Source organism: Megalobrama amblycephala, linkage group LG10, assembly GCF_018812025.1.
Source record: "Megalobrama amblycephala isolate DHTTF-2021 linkage group LG10, ASM1881202v1, whole genome shotgun sequence".
NCBI classification, from domain to species: domain Eukaryota; kingdom Metazoa; phylum Chordata; class Actinopteri; order Cypriniformes; family Xenocyprididae; genus Megalobrama; species Megalobrama amblycephala.
The window spans coordinates 3,044,579-3,071,048 of record NC_063053.1 but is presented as its reverse complement, the minus strand read 5'-3'; the positions used below and the strand labels follow the sequence as shown (position 1 = coordinate 3,071,048).

The following is a 26,470-nucleotide window of genomic DNA, read 5'->3' as shown; positions in this document are numbered from 1 at the left end:
TGTGTATATAATTTAAACCTTGTTTGTATAGTGTGTATCCACACGTATATATATATTTTTTAAAGATATTGTATTAAAAACTGTGTATGTTTACTTAGCAAACGTTATCACAGTATTTGTGTTTGTAGTTTCAAAAAATTGCGCGAACGTTATCACAGTGCGTGTGTGTGTGTGTGTGTGTGTGTGTGAGTGTGTGTGTGTGTGTGTTGCACATCCATAATTGCAAAGGGGACGCGATTAAAACTCTATAAGTACATAAATGTATCAAATAACCATTCAGAGACGTCCTGCTCCATTCTCAATTGTGTTTCTTCTGCCGGAGTCTCTTCATCATCTGGGTCTGATTCCGGTTCAAACATGTACGGCTGAATGCCATACAAAACAGCGGGTCTCTCACTCTCAGCCATTCTGTTTATTGCCATAGGTATGCAAGTTACGCCCTCATCCAAAGGCAAGGCGGGGATATGCAGCTCATTTATATTTAAGGTGGTACACACCAAAACAGCTCTTTTTAAAACAGGCCCCAAAAATGACATTTTCAAATGGTTATAATAAATTAACTGTGGGGTATTTTGTGCTGAAACTTCACAAATACATTCTGGGGACACCCAAGACCAATATTACATCTTGTAAAAAGGGGCATAATAGGTGCCCTTTAAATGAGGCCAAAATGAGCTGATACACAACTTTGTATCAACCTTTTCAGTTCCCTTTTCCACAGAAAAGGATAAGCTTTGAAACTACACAATGCAAATGTGATCAGTGTGATCAAGCATCCTGTAAACGGGTTTATTTTTAACACAGTGTCAGAAAGTGGGCATGCTGTTGCAGAATACGCTTTTAGTAATGCCAATCTTTAGTTTGGCAATGCTGATATGAATCAGCCGTTCTATTAATTCTCTTGCTGTTTTTTTTTTGTGGTTGCCAGTCCTTTACTTCTGAGCACCTCTTTTCCTATTGCCTCACATCTATAACACCCTAATTTATATTTTATGCAGTTTTTTATGCAGAGGATTGCTCACCAATAATGTATGTGTGTGTGTCCTAAGGATGTACGAAACTACGTCGTTTTAAAATCAGCTGGTCAGTGGGTTGTCAGACTGACTAATGACTAGTGCATCATAATGAATCCTTGAATAATTTCAAATCCATTTTTCCTTGCTGTCAAGGTCCCACTGTGTCTGCACTGTGAGTGATGCATCATTGTTCACTTGATGCATCCTGCTTTTATTGTGTAGACAGCTATTACAGGAGACCTATAATGCCCATTTTACAAGATGTAATATAAGTCTCTGGTGTCCCCAGAATGTGTCTGTGAAGTTTCAGCTCAAAATCCCCCACAGATCATTTATTATAGCTTGTCAAATTTGCTCCAATTTGGTTGTGAGCAAAAATACGCAGTTTTTGTGTGTGTCCCTTTAAATGCAAATGAGCTGCTGCTCCCGGCCCCCTTTCCAGAAGAGGGCGGAGCTTTAACAGCTCAACAACAACAAAGCTGGAGAATCTCACACAGCCAAAATGAGGATTGTCAGTAACGGTGTTCAGCCTTACATTGTTCAAACCATTTTTAAAAAAATGTTTTTAAGTTTTTAAACTTGGCTAAAATAGAAAGAAAGAAAATAATAGATCTAGATATAAAGTTCCAGAAAAGGTATTCCAATAATCACCTAGTTGGTTGTTGGAAAACTAGTCCACACCTGTTGAATATTCAACATTTATCATACTGTATTTGGTCCCACTTTATTTTAGGTGGCCTTAACAACTATGTACTTACATTAAAAAATAAGTACAGTGTGCTTATTATGTTCATATTGTATTGCAAAACACTTAGTTACATGCAGGTATTTTTTAAAATATAACTTCAATGTAAAAACATGTACACAATAAGTGCATTGTATTAAATGATTCATTTTAAATGTAAGGCCAACTAATATAAAGTGTATTTTCTTGATTATGCTCATCTGCTGTTTCTAGTCATTATATTTTCAGGCTCTTTTCTTGGCAGCTACTGTATGCCCTCCATGAAGTATTGCTAATTGCCCTGTGAAATGCGCTTTTCCCACCACTGTGTTAATGAAGGTCCACAGGGAGTCAGTTGCTGCGTCCCAATTCACCTACTTACACTATGCCCTAAAAGTATGTACTGTTTTTGTGATGAAAAAGTACATACTTTTGAGTGTGTAGCAGAAGAGTAGGCAAGCTTTGACATAACTGCGTCTTTAACGGACAACTCTGTCGCTTAGTTACGTGCAACCTGTAACCGTTTAAACTGCCCTGTCAATCATCTTGTCACAGTCAAAATCCTCCAGATTCAGTTTAATTTAATTTCTTACCGTTTCGGAGAGAAACATAATCGCACGTTGATCTGCCAGTCGTGGGTCTTTCATCCAGAGAACTCTCCTCATGTTTACATAATGATGCATTTAAAAATTAATGACCAAATGCGTCTTTATAAAAGTTCACAATTAGGGCTGTCGCGATAACCGCAATTTCGTAATACCGCGCTTTTGACGAGCCAACCGCAGAACACTGCAAAAACCGCAGCAACCGCGATATTTGCATGTTTTCTATTTTTTGAAAGGCTATGTCCTTCTCGTTTTACACTTCATACACATGTACTAAATATTAAATAAGGTAACAATGATAGCATAATGTGTACCATGGTGATTTGTAAAGAGGCAGATGTGCACTAAACAAGCCTAAACAGACAGTGAATGTGAGAGAGATCGACTGAGCGCGTGCGATTACCTGCGTCTGTCCTTCAGGCCGAGACATATATTCGTGAAAAAAAAGTTGTCGTGTCCAAGGATAGCGAAATCTCTGCCTTAGCATCGAAGCATTACTGGTCAGCTGAGCCTTATAAAGTGGCGCTCAACGTTAAAATGATTTCAACAGCTTGTTTCATTTCATCTCTCTGAATGAATCTGCGTTTTTGAACGTGCAGTTGAATGAACGGTTTAAAGACTCAAAGACAGTCCCTTGCCGCCACCTTGTGTCACAACAATGTAACTGCACTGAGTGACAGCCCGTCTAGAACGCGCAGAGATGAGTAACGTTAGTTCTGCTTGCCTTATACTCGTGAAATATCAGCAGAAAGTCTTGTTTAGTCAGATTCGAGGATCGAAACTAACTATTATACATACAACAATAGCTCTACCATCTTATTGTCAGGTTTATGTTCTGTTTTGTAGACCCTTATTTTGACATTCTCTTTACTTCAATGCTCTATTTAGTTTCGTTATTGAATATGACCTCTCTCTCTCTCTCTCTCTCTCTATATATATATATATATATATATATATATATATATATATATATATATATATATATATATATATATGGCGGTAATGCCGCATATCGCGCTATTGAGCCACTCAAAAATACCGCAAGGGAAATTCCTTAACCGCGACAGCCCTATTCACAATGCTGTTGCAGATGAAATATAATGTGGATAACATTGAATAAATATCTTTTCATCAGATTAGATACTCTAAACTGCTCTGATTAACCATCAATCTCGTACATCCGCCATGTTTGTAGTTTTTAAACACTTTTTATTCATGTTTGTAGTTCTAATTGAATCCTCGTCCAACGTGCACTATTAGCTGTTAAAGTGTGCATGGATCTTCACTTCGGATTCTAACTGGAAAAGTAGACTATCCGGGTATCTTTGGAAAACTCATTTCAGCACTACGATTTGGGACACACTGATTCTGATTTCGAATACTATTTAGGACGGATAGTATGTGAATTGGGATGCACCAAGAGTCTCTTTTTCAGGATTTATGACAGTGTTAGTTCACTCTCATTGTACCAGGCAACAGAGACGGGCACCATCAGTTTATAAATTTTATGAAACCTGTCGGTGGGTTGCATTATGGATTATGCCAGCATGGATTGTTTTGTGAATCAGGAATTGTGAATCAAATTGTGCAAACCGGGCAAACACCCTTCACAGAAATCTTTATTTTCTTTCATCATCTGTAGGAGATCTTGCTGAGAGGCGTGCTCCAGATTGTGGAGGCTAACTCGGACACAGAGCCCCTCTACTTCATGTCCTTTCCCATGATCCCTGGCACAGGGGTTCCTGGCTTGAGCCCCTCCCCTGGGACGAGGCCTCATGGGGCGGTTGTGGGTAAGGGTGGAGTAAACTCTCTTTTGAGGGGTAAATTACCCCTAGGCCGTGCTGAAGCAGACATGAGCAGGCCTGGTCATCTGCGCTCTTCTCCCTGGCACACTGCACCCTTCCACCTGCCCTTAGTGGGACAGAACTGCTGGCCTCACATGGCCAGTGGCTTCAGCGCCTCGCTGTGGGTACGAGCGGGGAAGGATGAGGACGGCCTTTCGAAGAAGGGTAAGAAGATCATTGTTCATTCTTTTCTCTTTTTTTGCCTTTGTATAAGCTTGTAACGCAGATTAGTATCATTTATACACTATAGTATTTATTATTATTTTGAATTATATTTTATTTTTATATTTTCAGTTTTTCTGAGTATATCTATTTTTTTATTTAATTTATTTTTATTTCAGTTTAAGTAATTTTAGCACTTTTAATTTAAAATTTAAGTACTTTAAACTTATTTCTGTTAGTTGCAAAGGCAACTAACATAATATTTGTTTTGTTTTATTTCAGCTTTATTTCAATTACTGGGAATATATATATATATATATATATATATATATATATATATATATATATATATATATATATATAAAATATTTTCAGTTTTCAGTTTTCATTTAAATTTTAGTTTAAGTTTTAGTAATGTTATGTGCTTTTGTTATTTTTATTAGTTTTTTCTATTTATATTTTTCGTTAATTATTTTTTAAGTTTTAGCAATTTTAATACTAATTTTTTATTTCAGTTAGTTGCCAAAGCAACATATTTATTTATTTTAAGTTTTTCATATGTTTGTTTCATTTTATTTCAGTTTGAATTCAATTACCGAAAATATTGTTAATAATTTTAGTTTTAGTAATGTTTTTAGGTGCTTTTGTTTTTTTTTTATGACTTTAAGTTAGTCAGAATCCACTTAACAGTGCTGAAAACACACCAGGTTTTGTTTTGTTCAACATGAACCGCACATGAATCCTTTCATCATAACCAACAAAGACATGATGTAAATAAGAAATTCATTGTACAATTAAGCATTTTTACAGTATTTGATTCAACAGTTTTTGCTCTGGTACCGAAATTGGTACAGAGAATTGCAAAATTTTGCTGGTATCGGTACTGACTGCTTCAACTTATTAATTTCATTGTTTTGGCAATTTTTAATTTTAGGTTGTTTTTTTAAGTTTAAGTTTTTCAAGTATTTGTTTTAGTTATTTCAGCTTTAATTCAGTTACTGAAAATACTTTGTAATAGTTTTAGTTTTAGTTAACAATAGCAACACTGATAGATGAATACCACCCACTCCAAGAATCGTTTGATCAATGTGTTTGGCTGTGTGTTTCAGAAGAGGAGGTGTCTCTGGCAGAGTCCCTACATGGTCCCGCACATGTCACGGACCAGCAGGCAGACAGATGCCTCCTCCATGTGCTCTCCATGGGCTCTAAGGCACTGATGCTTCAGGTGTGGGTGAACATCTCCACCGGATCCTTTACCTTCAGGTGAGTGGCATGACAAAAACTTAAAGTTGCACCAAGTATGTTTGTATCTAAATGAACCAAAAACAAGATGTGATGTCACGAGATGCGACACTAAAAAGGACAGAATGCTCAAGCATACCTGATTCCTCTCGTCAAAGTCGCTATGTTGCCCATTACAGTTTGGTCCAGGTGTCAGAAACGTCGTCTCCTCACAGCGATTCTTTGTTTGTGTGCAACGGAGGAATTCCTGGCTCTGTTTTGACTCCTTTACACAAGTTCTCAGCTGGTAAAAATATGTATAAGCACATACAACGAGCGCATTTAGCCAATCACACGGCATTGTTTTGGATGTTTGGTACGGTCTGTTGCAAAATATACATAATAAAAGCCATTTTTTTGTTTTGTTTTGTATCTTTGGGTTTGTTGTTAAAAATGACAGCGTGAACGCTAAGCGAACCAGGACTAAATGCATAATTTTCTTTATACAAGTTTCTAAATTTCAAAATTGTCTGTTCATTTGTGAATTCAGGACCTGCATTGATCCCAACGATGAGATGAAGGCGGGTCTGCTCGCCCAGGCGGAGTCTGGAGACGGCGTGCTGACGGCAGGCAGGTGGCAGCACTTGGCTTTCACGTACACGCAGCAGCCCGAGGGCAAGAAGAGCGTTCACGGTCAGCTGACCCTCTGGGTGTGCGGCATTAGGTGAGTGTGATTTCAAATGGTTGGTGGATGATTTAAAGGAATAGTTCAGCCAAATATGACAATTGTAATTTAGGCATGCAGACTTTAGTTAATTCAGAAAAGCTACACTGTTTTAATCAACCCTTCCTGTGCCACATACAGGAAGTGTGACGTCTCGCTAGATTTCACTCTGCCCAGAAAGTCCAGTTTGTCATCGGACAGTAATAAGACCTACTGTATGCTTGGACACTGTCAGCACCCCTCAGAGGAGCAGTCCAGTCCAAGTGCACGCTGGGATATGGGCACGCTGATGCTCTTTAATGGTAAGAAACCAGTCCTTCGCCTTTAAAAAGTAATTCTGTTTGTAATATTTAAGCTTGTTGTGGTGTGTTTGGAATATTTACTAAAGGATTAACTAAAACTGTTAAAATAATTTTTGTCAAATTAAATAAAATATAAATATTAGATGAAAAACTGAAGCTAAACGAAAATTAGAAATGTTGCCTTGGCAAGTTGAAGCACTAAAATTACTAACTGGAAATGAATAACTAAAACTGAAATAAAAAAGTGACAAAAGCACATTACAACATTACTAAAAATTATAAAAAATAAAATGTAATTCAAAGTATTAATAAAAGGTTAAAATTTGACAATAAATATCCATTTTCTAACATTAGTTTGCATTAACTAGATTAATAAATGTTTGTAGAAGTGCTGTTCATTGAAGTTCATTGAAGTGCTGTAAGTTTATTTTATGTAATACATTAACTAATGTTAACAAATGTTACCATAAAAACTAGAATAGTATATAAATAATAAAATATCAAAGTATGTGCTGTTGCAAAGATTATTCATTTGCACTTTGAAAGTCTGCGATTGTTGTTAGTAACGTGGGATTCTCTTGCTGCTGGTAGTTTCCGTGCGTGAGACACAAATTCTCCACATTCTCTCCACACAACAAGCTTTTTTTAAACAGAATAGCAATTCTGTTGCTACTAATAGGTCATGAATGGCCCCAGTCCCGCCGCTCCCAACCTGTGAAACACTCTAATGTGGGCAGATGGGCCACTGAATGTTTTTTTCTTTATTTGTTTTTAGGTCACCAGCTGTATTTCAAACACATCTACCACATGTTCTCTTTTTTTTTTTTTTTTATGATATTCATATATTTTGTGGGGTAACAGTTTACAATAAGGTCACGTTTGTTAACATTAGTTAATATATTAACTTGCATGAGTAACAGTGAGCAGTATATTTTATTTTGTATGTTTTGTATTTTGTTAGTAAGTTCACAGTGCATTTATTAATGTTTACAGCAAGGGGTGTGACAACACAGTTAGCTCACAAGATACGAGATTGAGTTCACGAGACGAGACAAGACTTTACACAGTATTTTTAAGAAATCCTCGATGAAATGCATGACTAGAAAAATTGTCTGCTGGTGCATTTGAAATGTTTTAACTAATCATCTTGTAATGGATGTCATTTTAGTTCTACTTTCTGAGTATGAATTATCATATGCAGTAAAAGACAACAATACTCAAGCACTGTAAAAGGTTTTGCCACAAACTCAACTGACTGTCTTCTCTTCTGTATGATTCATATGAGTCTCTTCAGACCTCAGAACTGTACATGAATTATGAACTTCTACAGCTTTTGACCTCCTTTGAACTCCTTTCACAAATTGATCATAGAAATAAAAACAGTATAAATAAGTTTTCTCTTAGTCATATTAACTGCAAACAATAAGTGCAACCATAATCAAAGTACTCTCTCAATATTAAAAGTGCAAATAGAGACCAATTTTTTCTTCAATCATGATACAGAGCTAAGAGATGGTTACAACTACACAGCCCAGCCTAAGATAGCTTTCATATTGGGAGATTCATATTGCATGCATCAGGGGTATTAAAATCGGGTCTGAATGTGCGTTCGCGGTTTACTTTCGCTTTCACGCGTACTCTGTGAATAGGGAGCAGCGGTGCTGAGTACGAATTCTACAAGATAAGACATTTATCAGACACTTAGGCTCTGTTGTGCAATGAATCCTCTGCCATGGTCTTGTCAGTCATCTCGTCACTTACTCTCGTCACGTGATCAGTGAACCCTGATTCCTGCTGCACTACATATGACTTTGCAGCTCGTGTTGGATGAGATTGAAGAGACCGTTATCCAACTGAATTGAATGTTTTATATTTCTTCGAAAAGCAAAATGACAGTGGAGCCATAATGTAAACATAGCAGTGGCATATTCTATGCTAATTTCACCCTCACGCTCCATGGCAATAACACCTTTCCATTTAAAAATGTATTAGTAAATGTTGAAATTAACATACTAATAAATACTGTAGTTATTGTTCATTGTTAGTTATGTTAACTGATGTTAACAAATTAAATCTTAATGTAAAGTGTTACAATTTTTATATTTATGTATTTGCTCTAAAATGAGTTGTTAAATATATGTTTTCATGAAATAACAGAAGAATATTTAATAATTTAAATGCACCACTATAACAATATACAGTAATAGACAGTGATATTTGCCTACATCTTTTTACCTAAATTAAAAATGCATGCTGGGAGTTCAGCAAAGAAGTAATAAACTGGTTATTGCTTGTTTTAGGCTCCAGAATTGACACTGCGGAGGCTTTTTACCTGTATGCCAGCGGTCCTGACCTCACCTCCATCATGCCCTGCAAGTACGGCAAGCCCCAAGAGACACTGTCCAAGTACGTGACACAGGAGGGTCTTCAGTGTGAGCAGATACGGGAACTCCTCATGAGGAATACAGATGTTGACATCACACCTCTTATTGTAAGCCTATGAATACATGGTTTTTTGAATGTCAAAATTTTACCGGAAGGCTTTTATGCAAATGTATCTGACCAGGCTTGTTTATCTCCCTCAGCATTATTTGTCCATTTGTACATCATTTCCTGCCTGCTTAAGTGCTCTGTTCAGTTTTACCCACTGACATCTTAATTACCAGTGATTTTACATGCTGTTCCAGGTGTTCATATGCTAATGCTTTACATGCACTGTAATTACTGCTATCAGCAAGTCACTTAAACACAAACCTTCGTTCCTCATGGATGAATTAGCTTCTTTTTTTCAGATCTTCTCTGACAATATAATATATAGTTTTGTATACATTTCACTTCAAAATCAAAAGAAAAATATTAACCCTTTAAAGCCTGGAACAGTTTTTGAACCTTTTGACGAAATTAAAAAAAAAAAAAATCTGAAAAAGTTTGCATGCATGGTTTTTTTTTGAGTGTCATGTTTGATACATCAAGCTTTTATGCCTCATATTGTATGATATAGTGAGAATATGGAAGAAAAGACATCTCAAATTGAGCAAAAATGTGCAATTTGGTGCAGATGCTGATATTTAAATGGACAAAAAGTAAGATGAAATTTTGATCTTTATGACAGTATAGCAGATACTTACATAAAATGCATATAAATATCAATATCTGCCAATAATACGTCTTAGTAAGATGATATTTAAATGCTTAGTTTTATGATCAAAGCTCTGTAGTTTTAAAACATATAATGCAATACAATACAATGATGATTGAGAGATGAACAAATAGTTATAATAATAATGATTAATAATATTTTTTGCAAAATTAAGCGTATGTTTTAGGACAATCAGCATTTTTTTTCACTTTGATGCTATTTTTATAAAAATGTAATTTTCATTACTGTAGTCAAGCAAATCTCACTGCCTGTCCATGCTGACAACTACATACTGCATTGAACTCTTTTATTTTAAAAAGTGCACACACAAAAAAACAACACTGTTCTCCATGACATTTTCAGGAACTTGAAATGTGTGGATCTGCTTTTATCTCAACGTGTGTGTGCATTTGTGTTTTTACAGGAAAGTTTAGCTGTAGTGTATGCCCCCAGCACGCCATCTCTGTACACCATATATGAGCCAGTGATCCGTCTGAAGGGCCAGGCCAAGTCAGCGGTGGTTTCCCAGCGGCCCTTCAGTGCCAAAGAGGTCCAGAGTTCCATCCTGGAGCCTCCTTTTCTCAAGACCATGATGCCCTGCAAAGCTCTCGGCCTACACAGCGCCCTGCACAAGATCGGTGGCACTGGCTCTTTTGTCTTCCTGTTTGCACGGGTACGTGTTTGTTTGTGTATTTGTCACCAGTAGAGACGGAGAATGAATGGAATGAGTTCTTATGTCACTGCACTTCTGTTTACTGCACACAAACTAATTATGTATTTTGACCAGATGTTTTGTGTCGTTCTTGCTGATTCACAATACTCTGGTAGGTGTTTGCTGTGCTTTTTAATTGAAGCAATCAGTTTGAGATGCAAAAGTACATCTGAAGTTCAGTCCAGAGCACATTTTTTGTTGGTAATCTGATAATACGCTGTTTCTTTCTCTCTGAGGGAAAAAATTGATTTTTTTGGTTGGCATGTTCTGTCCTGGGGATGTTCTCTTGTACACTGTGTTCCCTTTACATTGTCCTTCAGAAATCTCTCAAATGACACCTTAAAGCCTTGCTTTGTGCTTCTCTCATTCAGTCTGTCATGATAACAGAAATACGAATACAGAAGCAAATATTACTATTTTTGAGTTGTAGTATATGTTAACCATCTAATTATTATTATTATTTTTTATTTCAATGAAATGAATGTACTATATTTCAGTTCGATAATGTTTTTTTATTTAATATTTTGTATTTTGGGGGGATTTTATGGTACTAAATTATATTTATGGAAAAGTTATGATCCATTTATTAGATTATATTAGATTAGATTATAGATTAAATTTCCAGTTTACTGTCGTAAATCTTGAATGCTTTGGAGCACAGACTGAAGTTTGGTCTCTTTTTAAAGACAACACTTGGCAGATTATTGTTGAAGTGAAAAAAGTGAAACTAAAAAATTTATAGTTTAATATTATGAAAATGCACAAAAATACTATTTTTTAATTTTATATGAATATATATATATACTTTTTTTTTTTACTGTGAGAAAAACAAAGCCATACGTCTAAACAAGTTGTGCTCCAAATTTGAGGTTGATATCTCAATAAATGAGCTTTCAGTAAGATTTTGTTTGGGCGCAGTACCAAACCTTTCCACTAGATGAAATTTGTTTGCCATTAATTTCCAATGTGCTCATTTCTGACCGTGAACAATGTGTTAATTTTTTTCAGGACCATTTACCCTTTTCGAATAATGTCCATTATTTGTGTGTGTGTGATCACATAGCAAGTGCCAAAACCTTTACCAAGTTTCGTACCATTCCGATGAAGTAAAAAAATAAAAAATAAATAAATAAAATGTTTTTTTTTTTTATGCATAATTCTGAGTCTGAGGATGTGAACAGCTCAGAGTAGAATGTCATGGGTTGTACTCATAATTATAATTATTATGACATGGCGTCATTTCTGAAGGATCATGTGACATTGAAAACTGGCGTAATGATGCTGAATAAGTAACATTTTACAATATATTTACATAGAAAACGTAGTTATTTGAAATTTGTAATAATAATGTGTAATTGTATATTAACTTAATACTCAAATGAAAATCACATTAAAACCACTGGGATATTTACAATGCTGGTTCATTTTGCATTGCAGTTATATATATTTGCTAAATCTCTGCAGATAAATGGTGTTAATTTTTGACATTATCTAAACCATAGATGTTAAACAACAACTCCTGGTGCATGCTGATGAGACCAAAATAAAAATAATTGAGGAGCAGTGCCAATTAAAATAGCAACAGATGCTCAATCTTGGTACGATGCCAAATAACTGATATTTATTAATATATTAAAAAATTGAGTGCAGATGGATCTAGTTTATTTAGGTCGTTTAGTTTGGAGCAGCCGTCACTAATAATCATCTCACTGAAAGCATTGTTCTGTGTGTTATAACACCATGACCCAGAATGTCACATTCACAATCACAACTCACTTACATGACGTGTTTCATGCATACAGTGATTTTTGCACCATCTCAATCACATTGCATTTATGTTGCCTCTCTTTCTGTCTTTTTTCGTTGGTTCTTGTAGGTGGTGGAGTTGAGCGACTGTGAGAAAACACAAGCTCTGGCGCTGCAGCTTCTTCTGTCTCTGGTGAAAAACAATCAGCATCGCACCCATGAGATGGAGTGTTACCACGGTTATTCCATGATTCACCAGGTTCTCATCAAGCCCAAGTGCATTGTGGGATACCACATTCTGAAGGTGAGTTTTAGCGCATCAGGTATAGATAAGTCTGTTCTTTGGGAAGCAAGGTTATCTTTCCCTCACAACCAAAAACACACTTCTTTGGTGACATTGTTGATTTCGTGGTCTAAAAACAAAGTGACAAATCTTCCTCTAGAAAGACCTGTGCAGCGCTGACGACGACTTCCGTAAAAAGAAACGAAGCGCGTTGATGGGCGTGCTCTTGCTCTCGCTCTGGGTGATGTGTGCATGTGCATTCCCGGAGAAGTGCCCATACAAGGAAATCTGCCCTTTATTATATAATACAAGGCCATACTCGAAATAAACTCTCTGAAACATGTAGGAAATCTGAAGTAGTATATTTGGCACAGAAATACTCCATCATACGTCCAACTCGTGTTTTGAAACTTTGGCCATGTTTAGCATGAGAATCCAACTCTTTAACTGTGTAAATAAGTCAGAATGCATGAAATAGCATTAGACCCCCCAATAAAAAACCTTACAGGTTTTGGCCAAAAATATGTCGTTCTTGCAGCACTTTATATCGCCCTGTTCAACAATACTTAAACTCACACCAGTGCCACATTACTGTGTACTTGGCTGCTGTTGTACTGAACAGCGCACCCTGCTGGCTTTCTCCATTAATGCAGACTGACAGTGAGACCGTTTTGTCCCTCTCTCAGCATATACTTGTTTTCCTCTGAAATGTAGAGTATCACTGGATTTTTTTTTCACAAATGTGTATATCTGTGTGCATGTGGTGTGATAGACATTGTTGGACGGCTGCTGTAGCGGGTCAATCCTGACGATTGGAGAAGACGGCCAGTTTCATCTGGATGCTGAATCCACTGTGGTGGTGCAAGATCTCAGACTGCTTTCTGAAATACTGCTGGACTGGAAGATATGGGCCAAAGCTCAGGTTCACACTTACATCTAAATGAGAACATACCATAGAGTTTGGCAGTTTTTTATATAGATCTAATTGTAATGGCTGTATGTGTGTTTGTGATAGTGTGGCGTGTGGGAGACGTTGCTGACCGCTTTAGAGATCCTCATCAGAGTGCGTCATCCTCAGCAGATGTTCAACATTCGACAGCTTCTGAAGGCCCAGGTGGTTCATCGCTTCCTGCTCGCCTGCCAGGTGCTTCAGGTGAGAAGTTTACAACACGGACAAACACGTGAGGTTAATGGAGGTCAAGTAGGTCTAGAATGTAGTCTTTGAAATGTGGTCATGAGGCTTGCTTTGTGTCGGCTGTCTATGAGAATCAACTACTGATGCTCTGAAATTTCGGTAAATTAAAATGTTCGGTTTCGGCGAAAACATTTTTGGGGCACCTACCATCCAATAATCGCAAATACACTACATTAAATTTAAAATAAATTTGATTGCATCATTAAAATCAACCTATGGTGAAATAGCAACCAATCGGTTTTCAATATGCAATTGATACAAGAAAGAAGACCAATCATAGTTCAGTATGTGGGTCGTTTTGTAACATCATCGTTATTGTTCTCATAGGAGCATCGGGATGAGTACCTGACCTCCATCCCACAGGAGGTCTGCCTATCGTTTGTCAAAATCATCCAGGAGGTTTTGGGGTCGCCTCCAGACCTGGACCTGCTGCGGCTGGTTTATAATTTCCTGTTGGCTGTTCACCCCCCCACCAACACTTACGTGTGCCACACGCCCACCAGCTTCTACTTCTCTCTGCATATCGGTGAGCAAACATTTTGAAAACCAGTATCTGATTGAGTTATTAAAGTAAAAAATGTGCACAAAAAAGGATCATTCTGTCAAAGGAAGATGATTAGCAAAATGTTCAAGATGCTTCTGCCTTTGTGATTCACAGAAGAAGAAAAAATGATACAGGTTTTAGATGAGAAAATGATAGCAGAAGTATTTTTTGGGTCACCCCTTTAACCTCAATCTTAATAAAACTAAATGTAAAACTAAATTGTTTCCATTATAGTCAGTACAAGACCATTTTAATTCATGCATGTTTTCTTGTTGTGGCATCAGATGGTAAGCTGTACCAGGAGAAGGTTCAGTCCATGATGTACCTGCGACACTCCAGCAGTGGAGGGAAATCGGCCTGCAGCTCTGTGGTTTCACTCTCTCCCTCTGTCTTCACCGAAATGCCCGCTGATGGTAACGCATCACTGCCACCCACTTCCCCCAAGACCAGAGGTCAACACCACCTCCAGTCACATTAAAGCAGCAGACTTATAATCATTAACTCCTCGCCGTTCGCCGATGATAATGCTCTTATTCATTAATCTGAAAAATATACACACTGACTCATTTTGTCGCACTTTACAGGCATTACTCACTGAAAATGTCCTTGTCTGGCTGTATTTCACTGCTGTGTCTTAAATTAAACTTTGAAACACATGACCTTTGACAAATACAAAATCAGTCAGTCACATTTATTTGTATTACACTTTGCGATTCTGACTTTATATCTCGCAATTCAGACTTTATATCACTCAATTCTGACTTTATATCGCGCAATTCTGACTTTATATCTCACAATTCTGACTTTATATCTCACAATTCTGACTTTATATCTCACAATTCTGACTTTATCTCGCAATTCTGACTTTATATCTCACAATTCTGACTTTATATCACTCAATTCGGACTTTATATCGTGCAATTCTGACTTTATATCTCACAATTCTGACTTTATATCACGCAATTCTGACTTTATATCTCGCAATTCTGACTTTATATCTCACAATTCTGACTATATCTCACAATTCTGACTTTATATCTCACAATTCTGACTTTATATCTCACAATTCTGACTTTATATCTCGCAATTCTGACTTTATATCACTCAATTCTGACTTTATATCGCGCAATTCTGACTTTATATCTCACAATTCTGACTATATCTCACAATTCTGACTTTATATCAGGCAATTCTGACTTTATATCACTCAATTCTGACTTTATATCACTCAATTCTGACTTTATATCTCACAATTCGGACTTTATATCTCACAATTCGGACTTTATATCAGGCAATTCTGACTTTATATCTCACAATTCTGACTTTATATCTCGCAATTCTGACTTTATATCAGGCAATTCTGACTTTATATCTCACAATTCTGACTTTATATCACTCAATTCTGACTTTATATCACTCAATTCTGACTTTATATCTCACAATTCTGACTATATCTCACAATTCTGACTTTATATCTCACAATTCTGACTTTATATCACTCAATTCTGACTTTATATCTCACAATTCGGACTTTATATCTCGCAATTCTGACTTTATATCTCACAATTCGGACTTTATATCTCACAATTCGGACTTTATATCAGGCAATTCTGACTTTATATCTCACAATTCTGACTTTATATCTCGCAATTCTGACTTTATATCTCACAATTCGGACTTTATATCTCACAATTCTGACTTTATATCACTCAATTCTGACTTTATATCACTCAATTCTGACTTTATATCTCACAATTCTGACTATATCTCACAATTCTGACTTTATATCTCACAATTCTGACTTTTTATCTCACAATTCTGACTTTATATCACTCAATTCTAACTTTATATCACTCAATTCTGACTTTATATCTCACAATTCGGACTTTATATCTCACAATTCGGACTTTATATCACTCAATTCGGACTTTATATCTCACAATTCTGACTTTATATCACGCAATTCGGACTTTATATCACGCAATTCGGACTTTATATCTCGCAATTCGGACTTTATATCACACAATTCTGACTTTATATCGTGCAATTTCAAGAAAAAAAGTCAGAATTGTGAGATAAAAAGACGCAAATACCCCTTTTTATTTTTATTTCATGGTGGAAACAAGCTTCCATAGAAACATGTCATTGGTTGTACAAAAAGACAGAGTTCTTACTAAATTATGTGGGGGTTTTTTTGTCCCACAGTACGCCACACTTCCTCTCCTGAGCATGGAGATGAAGATCTGGCTCTGCGTCCTCCTAGCACAGGTCCCTCTCCACACTCTTCTCCAGCCCTGACACCCCGTCTGACTCATGGGAGCATGACCGGGAGCACAGAGCCTGAAGAAGGCACATCCCTAAGTACCCAGCAGGCCCTGGGCAGCACAGAGACCCTGAAGCGGGGTGGAGACGAGCAGCTTCTCAGCAGCTGCGAGTCAGCAAAGACCATTTGCGATTCTCAGATTGTAGGTGTTGATGAGGAGGGCAGCATCGTGGGAAACCGCACGCCCTCCATCAGTGTAGAGGAGGAGCACGACGGGCCACCAGGCAGCCCATTGGAGTCAGAGGACCATTTCGATTGGACCAGTGAGGAAGCGCCACGCCGACCTGACAGCCTGAAGGGAATCCAGTCCTTCCAGAGGAGCCACAGTAACCTGGCCAGTCTGGGTTTGGCTTTTCCTGCACAGAACGGCTCTCTGACTATCGCACGCTGGCCCACTGTGACTGACCGTGCCGCCCCACCGGACGACTGGGAAAGCTACACATACTCACCCGGTTATGACAGACACAGCAAGGCGGATTCCAGTAATGACAGGTATTACTTTATATTGTTACACACTAATTGTAGCCAGCAGTGTAAACTCGATGAAACAGAAGTAGCGACAGATCTTTTGTTTTGTATTGTGACACAATATCGAAAAAGAAAAAATAGGGCTGGACCTGGTTCTATGCTTTAGTTGTTGATTGGATGTTGAGATGTGGGCGTGGCACACACAAGCTTGCAGGGGTGGGGTTTAAGCAGACTAAATGATTGGAGAAATCCTTTTCACTGGAATCTGGATTATGACATTTAAGATTAAACTTTTTTTTTTTTAAATGAAATATATTGATGGTTGAATTGTTCACAATAAGATTCATAACATGCATATAGTAAATAAATAGTGAATTTACATTTCATGCTGACTTTATGGACGAGCAGATGCTCATTTACCAACTGAGAAAATGTTACCTTTTTACCATTTAGCAAATAAGTAAGGGTGAATGTCACATAATGTAATTAGTATTATGATTAATCAACATGTGGCACACTGTAAACTCTAGGAGCAAAGCCATCAATATTTAAAAAAATTCTTATTTTTTATATTTATGGTTGTTGTGATAATTCAGTGTTATTTTAGTATTATTGATATACCATTATAGTTTTTCTGTGGCAATCGGGCATTTGAAGCCATATGGTGCTTGTGATGCGCTTCACAAATTAACTCCCTTGATAATATGATTTATATAACAAGATACCTATAATCACATTTTTTATTTCATTTAAAGCCATTTATAGGCAAACCTTATGTATGAATTTCTGTAACTCAAACAGTAGATCATGGCACAAGGAACACATGGATTTGATTCCCAGGGAATGCATGAACTGATAAGATGTATAACTTTGGATAAAAGCATCTGCCAAATGCACAAATGTAAATGGCTATCCTTATAAAACCTAATAAATCTGCAAAATGCATAGCAAAATAGGTATACTTTTTTGAGTATTTTTGTAGACATGAAGATAACAGCCCTGACGTTTCAACTATTATCCCTTGCGAAGACCTCCTTCCCTATCCTTTCCCTTTGTATTACGGTGACCGGGAGGGGACATGTTTGGTTCATTTAGTTAAACTCGTGGGAACGTAATAATATGTCGTGGCCACAAGAGATTAATTCGTGGGAACGTGATGATAACTTGTGGCCTCGGGATCATATGGTGAGGGAATGATATATTTTTCTCGTGGCCACGACTTCATTATGGTGAGGGAACGACATCCATTTCTCATGGCCACAAGTTACATGTGTAAACAACCTGCGCAACCATAGCAACCTGGAACTATCAGAAATGTACAAGAATATAATAATATTTATTTTTAATTTAGAAAAAGAACGGAATTAAGAAATTATTATATTAACATAGATAGTATATTGTGCGCAATGTTGCTTAGACAGCATTCAAATGAAGTTTATCAATAAATGTTTAAATGTTGTACGTTTTAATCCCAACCAACAGTCTTTTAAATCCATTCACTGATCGTTTATTTTTTATTTAATGTTTATATTATTATTAGTTACATTTGTTGCTTTATTTTCCCCTATATTTCCTATATTTTTTTTAATCTAATTAGCATTCTGTCCTTTGTGTTACTTAAAGTTTGTATTCTGTAGGTTAAATACTGTAAAGCCCGATCATGCCAGTAAAGTTTTGACTTTGATTGTTTCTGTTGGCTATTTCTGACGACAGTAGCTTAAATGAGCGTCTGTTTTCACTTGTAGCCCCTCGTGCCTGTGACAGCATTCGAATTAAGTTCAAAAATGTTTTAGTATTAATAGGCTATGTTAAAAGAATATTTGTATATATTATTTGTATATAACCTATAAAAGCTTTATTTATGATTTTATATTATTTCTGTAGGCGCACGGGAATTTTACAGGAAGTTCATTTACGTGAATTTATATAGGTTAATCATTCCTTAATTCCACCCTTATTTTTCATTCTTAATTAAAAATATTATTATGTAGGGCCCTATGAAATGCATTTTATTTTTTCCCAAATTCCGTTTTATTTTTTTCCAAATTCCGTTTTTTTCCGCTTTAATTTTTCCAAATTCCGTTTTTTCCATTTCAAGTTTTTTGGACTTGATTTTAATGGTTCAAAAAGAATGTCTAATTAATTGAATTTTTAAAAACAACAAATTTATTAATTAAATAAAATATTTTTTATATTTTTTTTGTTTTTCAGAAGTTCTGTTGCATATTTTAATTTTTCTGGCAATCAAATGAACAGAAAACATTAATTTATCTTTTAATCATGAAATTAAACTATTTTTATTAAATGCTGCACAACAGAGCTTTACTGTTTAAAACATGGAAGAAAAACTGAGATTGTTCCTTAAAAATATAGTTTTAATAATTTATTATTATTATTATTATTATTTTTAAGTCTATTAGTGTTAGTATTAATATTACATTGAAACGTTTTTAAATTCTACTGTACAACAGTATGTTTCTGTCAAGCTAAATCAAACTTTAATTTTGACGGGTTGCCAAGACCTTTGAGTTACTGTGTGTTTATGGTATGATGATAGATTTTCTCAAATAAAGTTATAAAATGCTGATGAAGTGACTTTTGAAGATGAATTTTGTGCGTACATGAGGCGATGAAAACACTGCGAGCGTTACACGTGCTTCAGTGTGTGTGTGTGTGTGTATGTGTGTGTTAAATAAAAACCGCGCTTCTGCGATATTCATTTCAGAGTCACACAAACATGCAGGATTCATATTTAAATAGTCTTTTTGTGGTTTAATATTTACAGACACTAGTCTATATCACGATTTAATTTAAGTGTACAGACCTGCTTTTTATTCATTCATCAAAAATTTGACAAATTCCGTGACATTTCGTGTTATATAGTAAATTCCGTTTTTATGAATGGGTTCCATGATTCCGTCCACGTTTTCTGCATCGCGGAAATCATAGGGCCCTAATTATGGTATTGTTCATTTCTGATAATTCCAGGTTGCCATGGTTGCGCAGGTTGTTTACACATGTAACTCGTGGCCATGACAAATGGATGTCGTTCCCTCAATATAATGAAGTCGTGGCCACGGGAAAAATATATTGTTATAATTAACTATTTTTTCATCGGAAGTGATTCAATCAAAAACCAACTTTAGCTCGATTAATAATTTTTTAGTTCTTAGTGCTGCTGTAAATCCAAAACAATCTCTGTCAATTAATTTTCCTATTGTCACTGTGAAGCTGCTTTGAAACAATGTATTGTGAAAAGCGCTATATAAATGAAGATGACTTGACTATATTCATGTCTCCAGTAAGAAAAACAACTTTGACAATAGGACAGCCCTAGAAATGGAGTCTTAGTGTGCTCACTACTGATCTAGGGAGCAGAGTGAGACTCTTCTGAAGCCTTTAGCCTTTTTTTAAATATTTTGTGTGATGCGTTTAGTTCTTCTAGAGCTGCGTAATATATCCAGGGAGTACTTTTAAATTACACACAATGAATAGCACTCTTTAATTATGCTAATTTATGCCGCTGAGTTTTGGGGATGAATGACTAATATCAGCCTTCATTTATAAGTTGCATCATCTCTTTAATGTGCTCAAAAAGTGTCTGGGTAATTGCCTCCTGTCTTCGTCATTGCTGTTCCTGTACTAAACACACATCCCATCTATAATCAGTTCAACTCATTAAATGTTAACAGCTTATAACTCTGAGATCCAATCCACAAACCATATTTTGGATTACACATGAGCTTTTCTTAGAGCTGTCATTAGTGCTGATGCCAGTCAAGTACTGTTTTCCTTTTGTTCATCAGTATGACTATTGTCTTATATAACAGTATAAGTAATTTTCTATCCTGGTAACATTATTTTTTTGACCAAAATATGTTTGTGTTTTGCTTGCTGTTTTGGTTAACAGCCGAGGATATGACGTTTCTCCTCTTCACAGAGATGATTCTTGTATGTGTTTTCTGATTGGTTCAGGTCCAGTGCAGAAGACTGTCTGGTTCTGATCTGCTGCGGTCTGTATGATCTACTGAGAGGGGTTCTGCTTCTGCTGCCGGACATCCTGTTGGAGGAGGTGATGGACAAACTGATCCAGCCGGAGGCTCTTCTCGTCCTGGTCAACCACTCTTCTCCTCTCATACAGCAGGGCGTCATGAAGGTCCGCTCACGTTTAGCTCATCTTTGAGTAGTTGACAAATGACTTTTTATCTCACAATTCTGACTTCATAACATGCAATTGCGATTTATAAAGTCAGAATTGTGAGTTATAAAGTCAGAATTCTGACTTTATAACATGCAATTGTCAGAATTGCGAAATATAAATTCAGTTGTCACACCAAAATGTATGGAAGCTTGTTTCCACCATGAAATAAAAAATAAAAAAGGTAATTGTGGCTTTTTATCTCACAATTCTGACTTTATATCTCACAATTCTGACTTTATATCTCGCAATTGTGTTTATATCTTGCGATTCTGAGATAAAAAGCCACAATTACCTTTTTTTATTTTTTATTACATGGTGGAAACATGCATTTCCATGCATTTTGGTGTGACAAGTGAATTTAAAAAAATGTCTCAGTTTTATTGCTGCATGCACAATACTTATAATACAATAAACAATGCAGTGTAAAGTGGATTTAGATCACACTGCAATACATTTCAAGGTATTAAACTGTTTGGCACATTGTTGCCAACAATTAGTTGTTGTTAATTGTAGCCAGAGATTCCTGTGTGCAGAATCCACGCAAATGAGTAAAACTTTAATTTAATTCATGCTTATTAAAGCTGAAAATCTCTTTCTGTAATGTGGACAGGACTGAATCAATAAACATGGTAGTACTTCGACATAAGCATTATAAAATGATTGAAACATTGTTTAAACTCTCCCTTTTAACTTGAAAAATGTATTATTTAATTTAAATAACTCGCATTATTATTAATTGTTTAATTTTGAGGTTCTTAATCACAACATTTTCTGTAATCCATTTAAAAATGGATTTTGTGAGTCACTCCACAGAATCCAAGTAATTGTGACCAAAATAGTATGTATTTTTTATATATAAGATTTTAGGGGAATATGTCGATTTATGAGAAAATAGACCCCTAAATTAGATAATGGCAATATATTTATATAATATATATATACATTTGTGTTACTTTTTTGTATTTTATACAATGCACAATGAGGTCGCACAGTTTACACATATTTTTTTTCTTGAAATTTGAAATTGTGGAAAAGATTATGCTGTTCAAACATGTAATGAAAATATAAGAACTATTTTTACTATCTCTATCTACAGAGTTATATTGTTTATCTCATCTGCTGCTGTGGCTTGTTTATTTAAGCTGATGTGAATATAGTTGGTTAGTTGATTCACCTGTTTCATTGACCACACTGAGCTGAAGTGGCTTTAATTTATTTATTTTTATGTATCTCATACATGCATGGATACATAAACATGTACTTTTATTCACGTAGCTCCTGGACGCCTACTTCAGCCGCGCTCAGAAAGACCAGAAGGAGAAGTTCCTGAAGAATCATGGATTCTCACTGCTGGCCAATCAGCTGTTCCTGCACCAGGGTTCACAGGGCCTGCTGGAGTGTTTCCTGGAAATGCTGTTTGGACGGCCGGTGGGGCTTGAGGAAGAGTGAGTATGAGAACAATTTAGAACTGAAGACATGACCATAAGTGGTGATAGCTTGTTACACTGCATTCACACGGGGCGCCGGTGTTAACTTTGAATGGGTGACGTCACGCGTTGCCGAACTGAATTGTGGTTTCCGTCGCGTCACTTCACTCGCGTTGCAAGCGGCAGAAGTTGAAGATTTCTCAACTTTTCAAGCGCCAACGCAGGCGTCATCCCATCAGATCGCCCTAAGCAAATACCCTAGAGCAGTTGCTAGCCAATTGCGATTGTGCAACACCGGAAAGTAATGTGCTTGGCTGTTATCACTATAACGGTCGCGTCAGCCCAAGCTTCAGACACGGCCTATGTCAAGAGTTGACACTGACGCCCCGTGTGAATGCAGCGTTAGGCTGTGTTTGTGGGCTCATTATTAGCTCCAGAGTATAAAATTAGCTTACTGCCACACATGCCAAATATTTTGGCTATACATTTTTTATTTATTTATTTATTTATTACTAAAAAAAATGAAACATTTTATAATTTTTATTAAATAATTCTATTATAAAATTATATATTATAATATATATGCTGTGTTATATTATTATTAAATATATATAAAGTATTTAAATAAATAAATATATATATATATATATATATATATATATATACATATTTAATGTGTTGTCTTTAACTAAACAAAAAAAAATACATTTAAAGAAATAAAATAAACATGAATTGAAATAATGATATTAAAAAAAAACCTTTTATTTCAGTTAGTTGCCATGTATTGGCTATACAAGTTTTGTTTATTTTACTGACAATGAAACAGTAATTGTTATTATTTATATTAAAAAATATATATTATAAAACTTGATATTATATTATAATATATTATATATGATATGACATATTTAAAATAATTTTATTAAATATATATATATATATATATATATAAAAATTACATTTAAAGAAATAAAATAAATGTTAATTGAAATAAAACTTTAGTTTAAATTGAACCAATAAAATGGCTAAAATTACAACTGAATTAAAAATTAATAAAAACTAAATAGACCTAAAATTAAAAAGAAAATATTAAAAAAAAAAAACGAATTCAACATATTAAAAAATACTATAATAGTATATTAATAATGCTAAAAATATTATAGATAACTATATATAATTGTAGGTTTTTCCTCTGCAAACAATATGTGGCAGGAGGAAGCATATTCAAGAAACTCCTGCATGATTTCTAAATGAAACTTTACCCACCAGCGCCCTTGTGAATACCAACCATTATTCTCTCTTCTCTCAGTCTGGATCTGGAGGATATGGAGAACATCTCCCCGTTCAGGAAGCGTTGTATCATCCCTGTGCTGGGTCTGCTGGAGAACTCTCTGTATGAGAACTCGCTGGTGCACAACGGCCTGTGTCTGCTGCTGCAGCTGCTCAACGCCTGCCCAAAGCTGGCCGACATCCTCCTGGACCACGGCTTACTCTACGTGCTCTTCAACACGCTGTCCACCCTCAACGGCCTGGAGAACGGGTAACGTGCCTGAGTCAGAGTAGATGCCATATTTAAAGTGGTGTCAGTGTTGGGGAAACTCTTTTGCCAGCATACATGAGCATATTTCTCTAGGGCCCTATGATTTCCACGATGCGAGTAACGTGGACGGAATCACAGAATCCAGTCATAAAAATGGAATTTATAGTGTAACGTAGAATTTCATTGCAAATTTTGGATGGAAAAAAAAAACGCTTTGGTGGACACACAGCCTAAGTGAACTCTTTCTTGATGTCTTTGGCTCTGTAGGATTCCTCCGAATGACTACAAACTGGTGGTGTGTGACATTCAGCAGCTGTTGGTGGCCGTCACCATCCACTCCTGCAGCTCCTCGGGGTCTCAGTACTTCCGCATCATCGAAGACCTGATCACCCTGTTGGGCTACATGCAAACCAGCAAAGTTCGGCGCACACAGGGTAAAGAAAACAACTGCTTTTGTCTGACAGTGATGCAGTATGTGACGTGTCATTCGACTGTAATAGGAAATATTCTGTTGTAATTTCATCTTTCAGAAATGGCCCTGGCCCTGCAGTTCCGCGTGATCCAGGCAGCCATTGATTTCATAAAGACCACGGCCAATCAGGACACTCAGAAATCCAGCAGCTATGTGCACGTCCCCACCTCGCCACATCACGCTCTACAGCAGAAACGCAAAAGCATCGCAGGTGAGGCGTTTTAGAGGTGAAAGGGTGTTTTTTTTTTAGGTATGCACCGAAATGAAAATTCTGGGCCGGAGCTGAAAATTCAGGATGCATTGGCAAAAAAACAAAAAGAAATAATAAATCAATTAAAAATCAATTAATTATTCAAACTTATTTAACAATCAAACTGAGTTTAACTCAGTGACTGTAAAGTGTTCATTTATGAAGCTCTAAAAATATTACTGACTGCTGTTTTAGTGCATTTCTGGCAAATATGGAAATAATAAAGGGTCTCAATTAAATATGTGCAGTTTCAAATGGTTAGTGCAAATCGTCACATGACCAGCGCAGTTTAAAGGGATAGTTCACCCCAAAAAATTATCCCATGATTTCTCACACCTAAAATGTGATGAAACGGAGTTTAAAATGTGTTATTAATTGGGCTGATATAGCCTATATACACATTATCCCACCGGTCACCGACCATAAAACATAGTTTTTCACACACAGATTTTACCATAAAAATTTCAAAACATAATTATTGATTATTTCAAGGGGTAACATCATTTGGATATTTTCATGTCTGGGAAAAATGTGGGATTAAACAGGTTAAACATCTGTTTTAGTCACTGATTTCTGCTTTCAAAAACCTTTTCGCCCCAAAACCGAAAATAGCTGTTTCGGCCAAAAATTTTCAGGAGCCGAAATTTTGGTGCATCCCTAGTATTTTTCATGTTCATGTGATTGTTTGGGTTTGCATTTAAAGTGATAGTTTACCTTATAATGATGTCTTTTGTCATTGGTTACTCTCACTTATGGTTATTTTAGTATTATTAATACACTTTTAATGTTAAATAAACTATTAAAGTATTTTTCATTTTTATTCTTTTTTTTTTAATTTGTATATATTATTATATTATGTGTTTTTATAAATTTTTATTTCAGTTTTAGGTTTTGTTATTTTAGTTCATCAAGTAAAACTAAATGAAAATTAGAAATTTTCCCTTGGCAAGTAAATTATTTTTAAATATATTTTACTTTATTTCAGTTATCATTTATTTTTAATTTCAAGTAATGTATGTTTTGTGATGGTTTTAGTTTTAGTTAACCATAATAACCCTGTTCCAAACCTGTATTGTTTTTTTTAAGTCGAATATCCATGCTACTCTTTTTGGGTGATCTGTTTCTTTAATTTCCATATCCATCTGTCTTTGTGTCTTAACCATCAGCCCTGTATGTCACGCTTGATCGTTCATGTGTTTTTGTTGTATTATCACCTCCCCTCACACTCCCAAGGTTCAATGGGGCTGAAAGACTCCATAATTCCCCGTATTCCCCGGCAGCACTACTGCTCATACGGCCTGATTCCTCTACCCTCCCCGTTCAGCTTCCTGTCCCAGGATTCCCCCCTCCCTTCCCCTACCGGAGCAAACTCCTACATGTTCCCCTCAGATGCAGGTAGCCATCGACCCCATTGGCACAAATGGGCGACAACATCCTGTCTCTCTCAGGGATGTTGGCTGTGTGCAGTGAACTGATTAAATCTTGTCTGCTGCTCATCCGCCCAGTGTCCTGAACTACTGGTGCCTGTGTGTGCATTAACGTGAATGAACCAATCTGTTTATCGTTCTCATT

At 36.1% G+C, this 26,470-nt stretch overlaps 1 protein-coding gene across 4 annotated transcripts in view; it reads left to right on the top strand.

The window, feature by feature from the left end:
- The window catches only part of lyst (lysosomal trafficking regulator), a 98,241-nt gene that overhangs the window by 46,789 nt on the left and 24,982 nt on the right, over positions 1-26,470 (top strand). For 3 of the 4 annotated variants that reach the window (XM_048203964.1, XM_048203967.1, XM_048203968.1), the window contains 18 exons: positions 3,988-4,354; positions 5,461-5,614; positions 6,123-6,296; positions 6,438-6,598; positions 8,899-9,089; positions 10,162-10,410; positions 12,326-12,499; positions 13,251-13,400; positions 13,494-13,631; positions 14,001-14,199; positions 14,502-14,630; positions 16,423-17,032; positions 20,984-21,164; positions 22,485-22,654; positions 23,946-24,176; positions 24,444-24,610; positions 24,707-24,859; positions 26,132-26,293. In XM_048203964.1, the coding sequence (XP_048059921.1) occupies positions 3,988-4,354; positions 5,461-5,614; positions 6,123-6,296; positions 6,438-6,598; positions 8,899-9,089; positions 10,162-10,410; positions 12,326-12,499; positions 13,251-13,400; positions 13,494-13,631; positions 14,001-14,199; positions 14,502-14,630; positions 16,423-17,032; positions 20,984-21,164; positions 22,485-22,654; positions 23,946-24,176; positions 24,444-24,610; positions 24,707-24,859; positions 26,132-26,293 (3,760 nt within the window). The remainder of the gene's footprint in view (positions 1-3,987; positions 4,355-5,460; positions 5,615-6,122; positions 6,297-6,437; positions 6,599-8,898; positions 9,090-10,161; positions 10,411-12,325; positions 12,500-13,250; positions 13,401-13,493; positions 13,632-14,000; positions 14,200-14,501; positions 14,631-16,422; positions 17,033-20,983; positions 21,165-22,484; positions 22,655-23,945; positions 24,177-24,443; positions 24,611-24,706; positions 24,860-26,131; positions 26,294-26,470) is intronic. The other variant, XM_048203966.1, reaches the window with a different exon arrangement.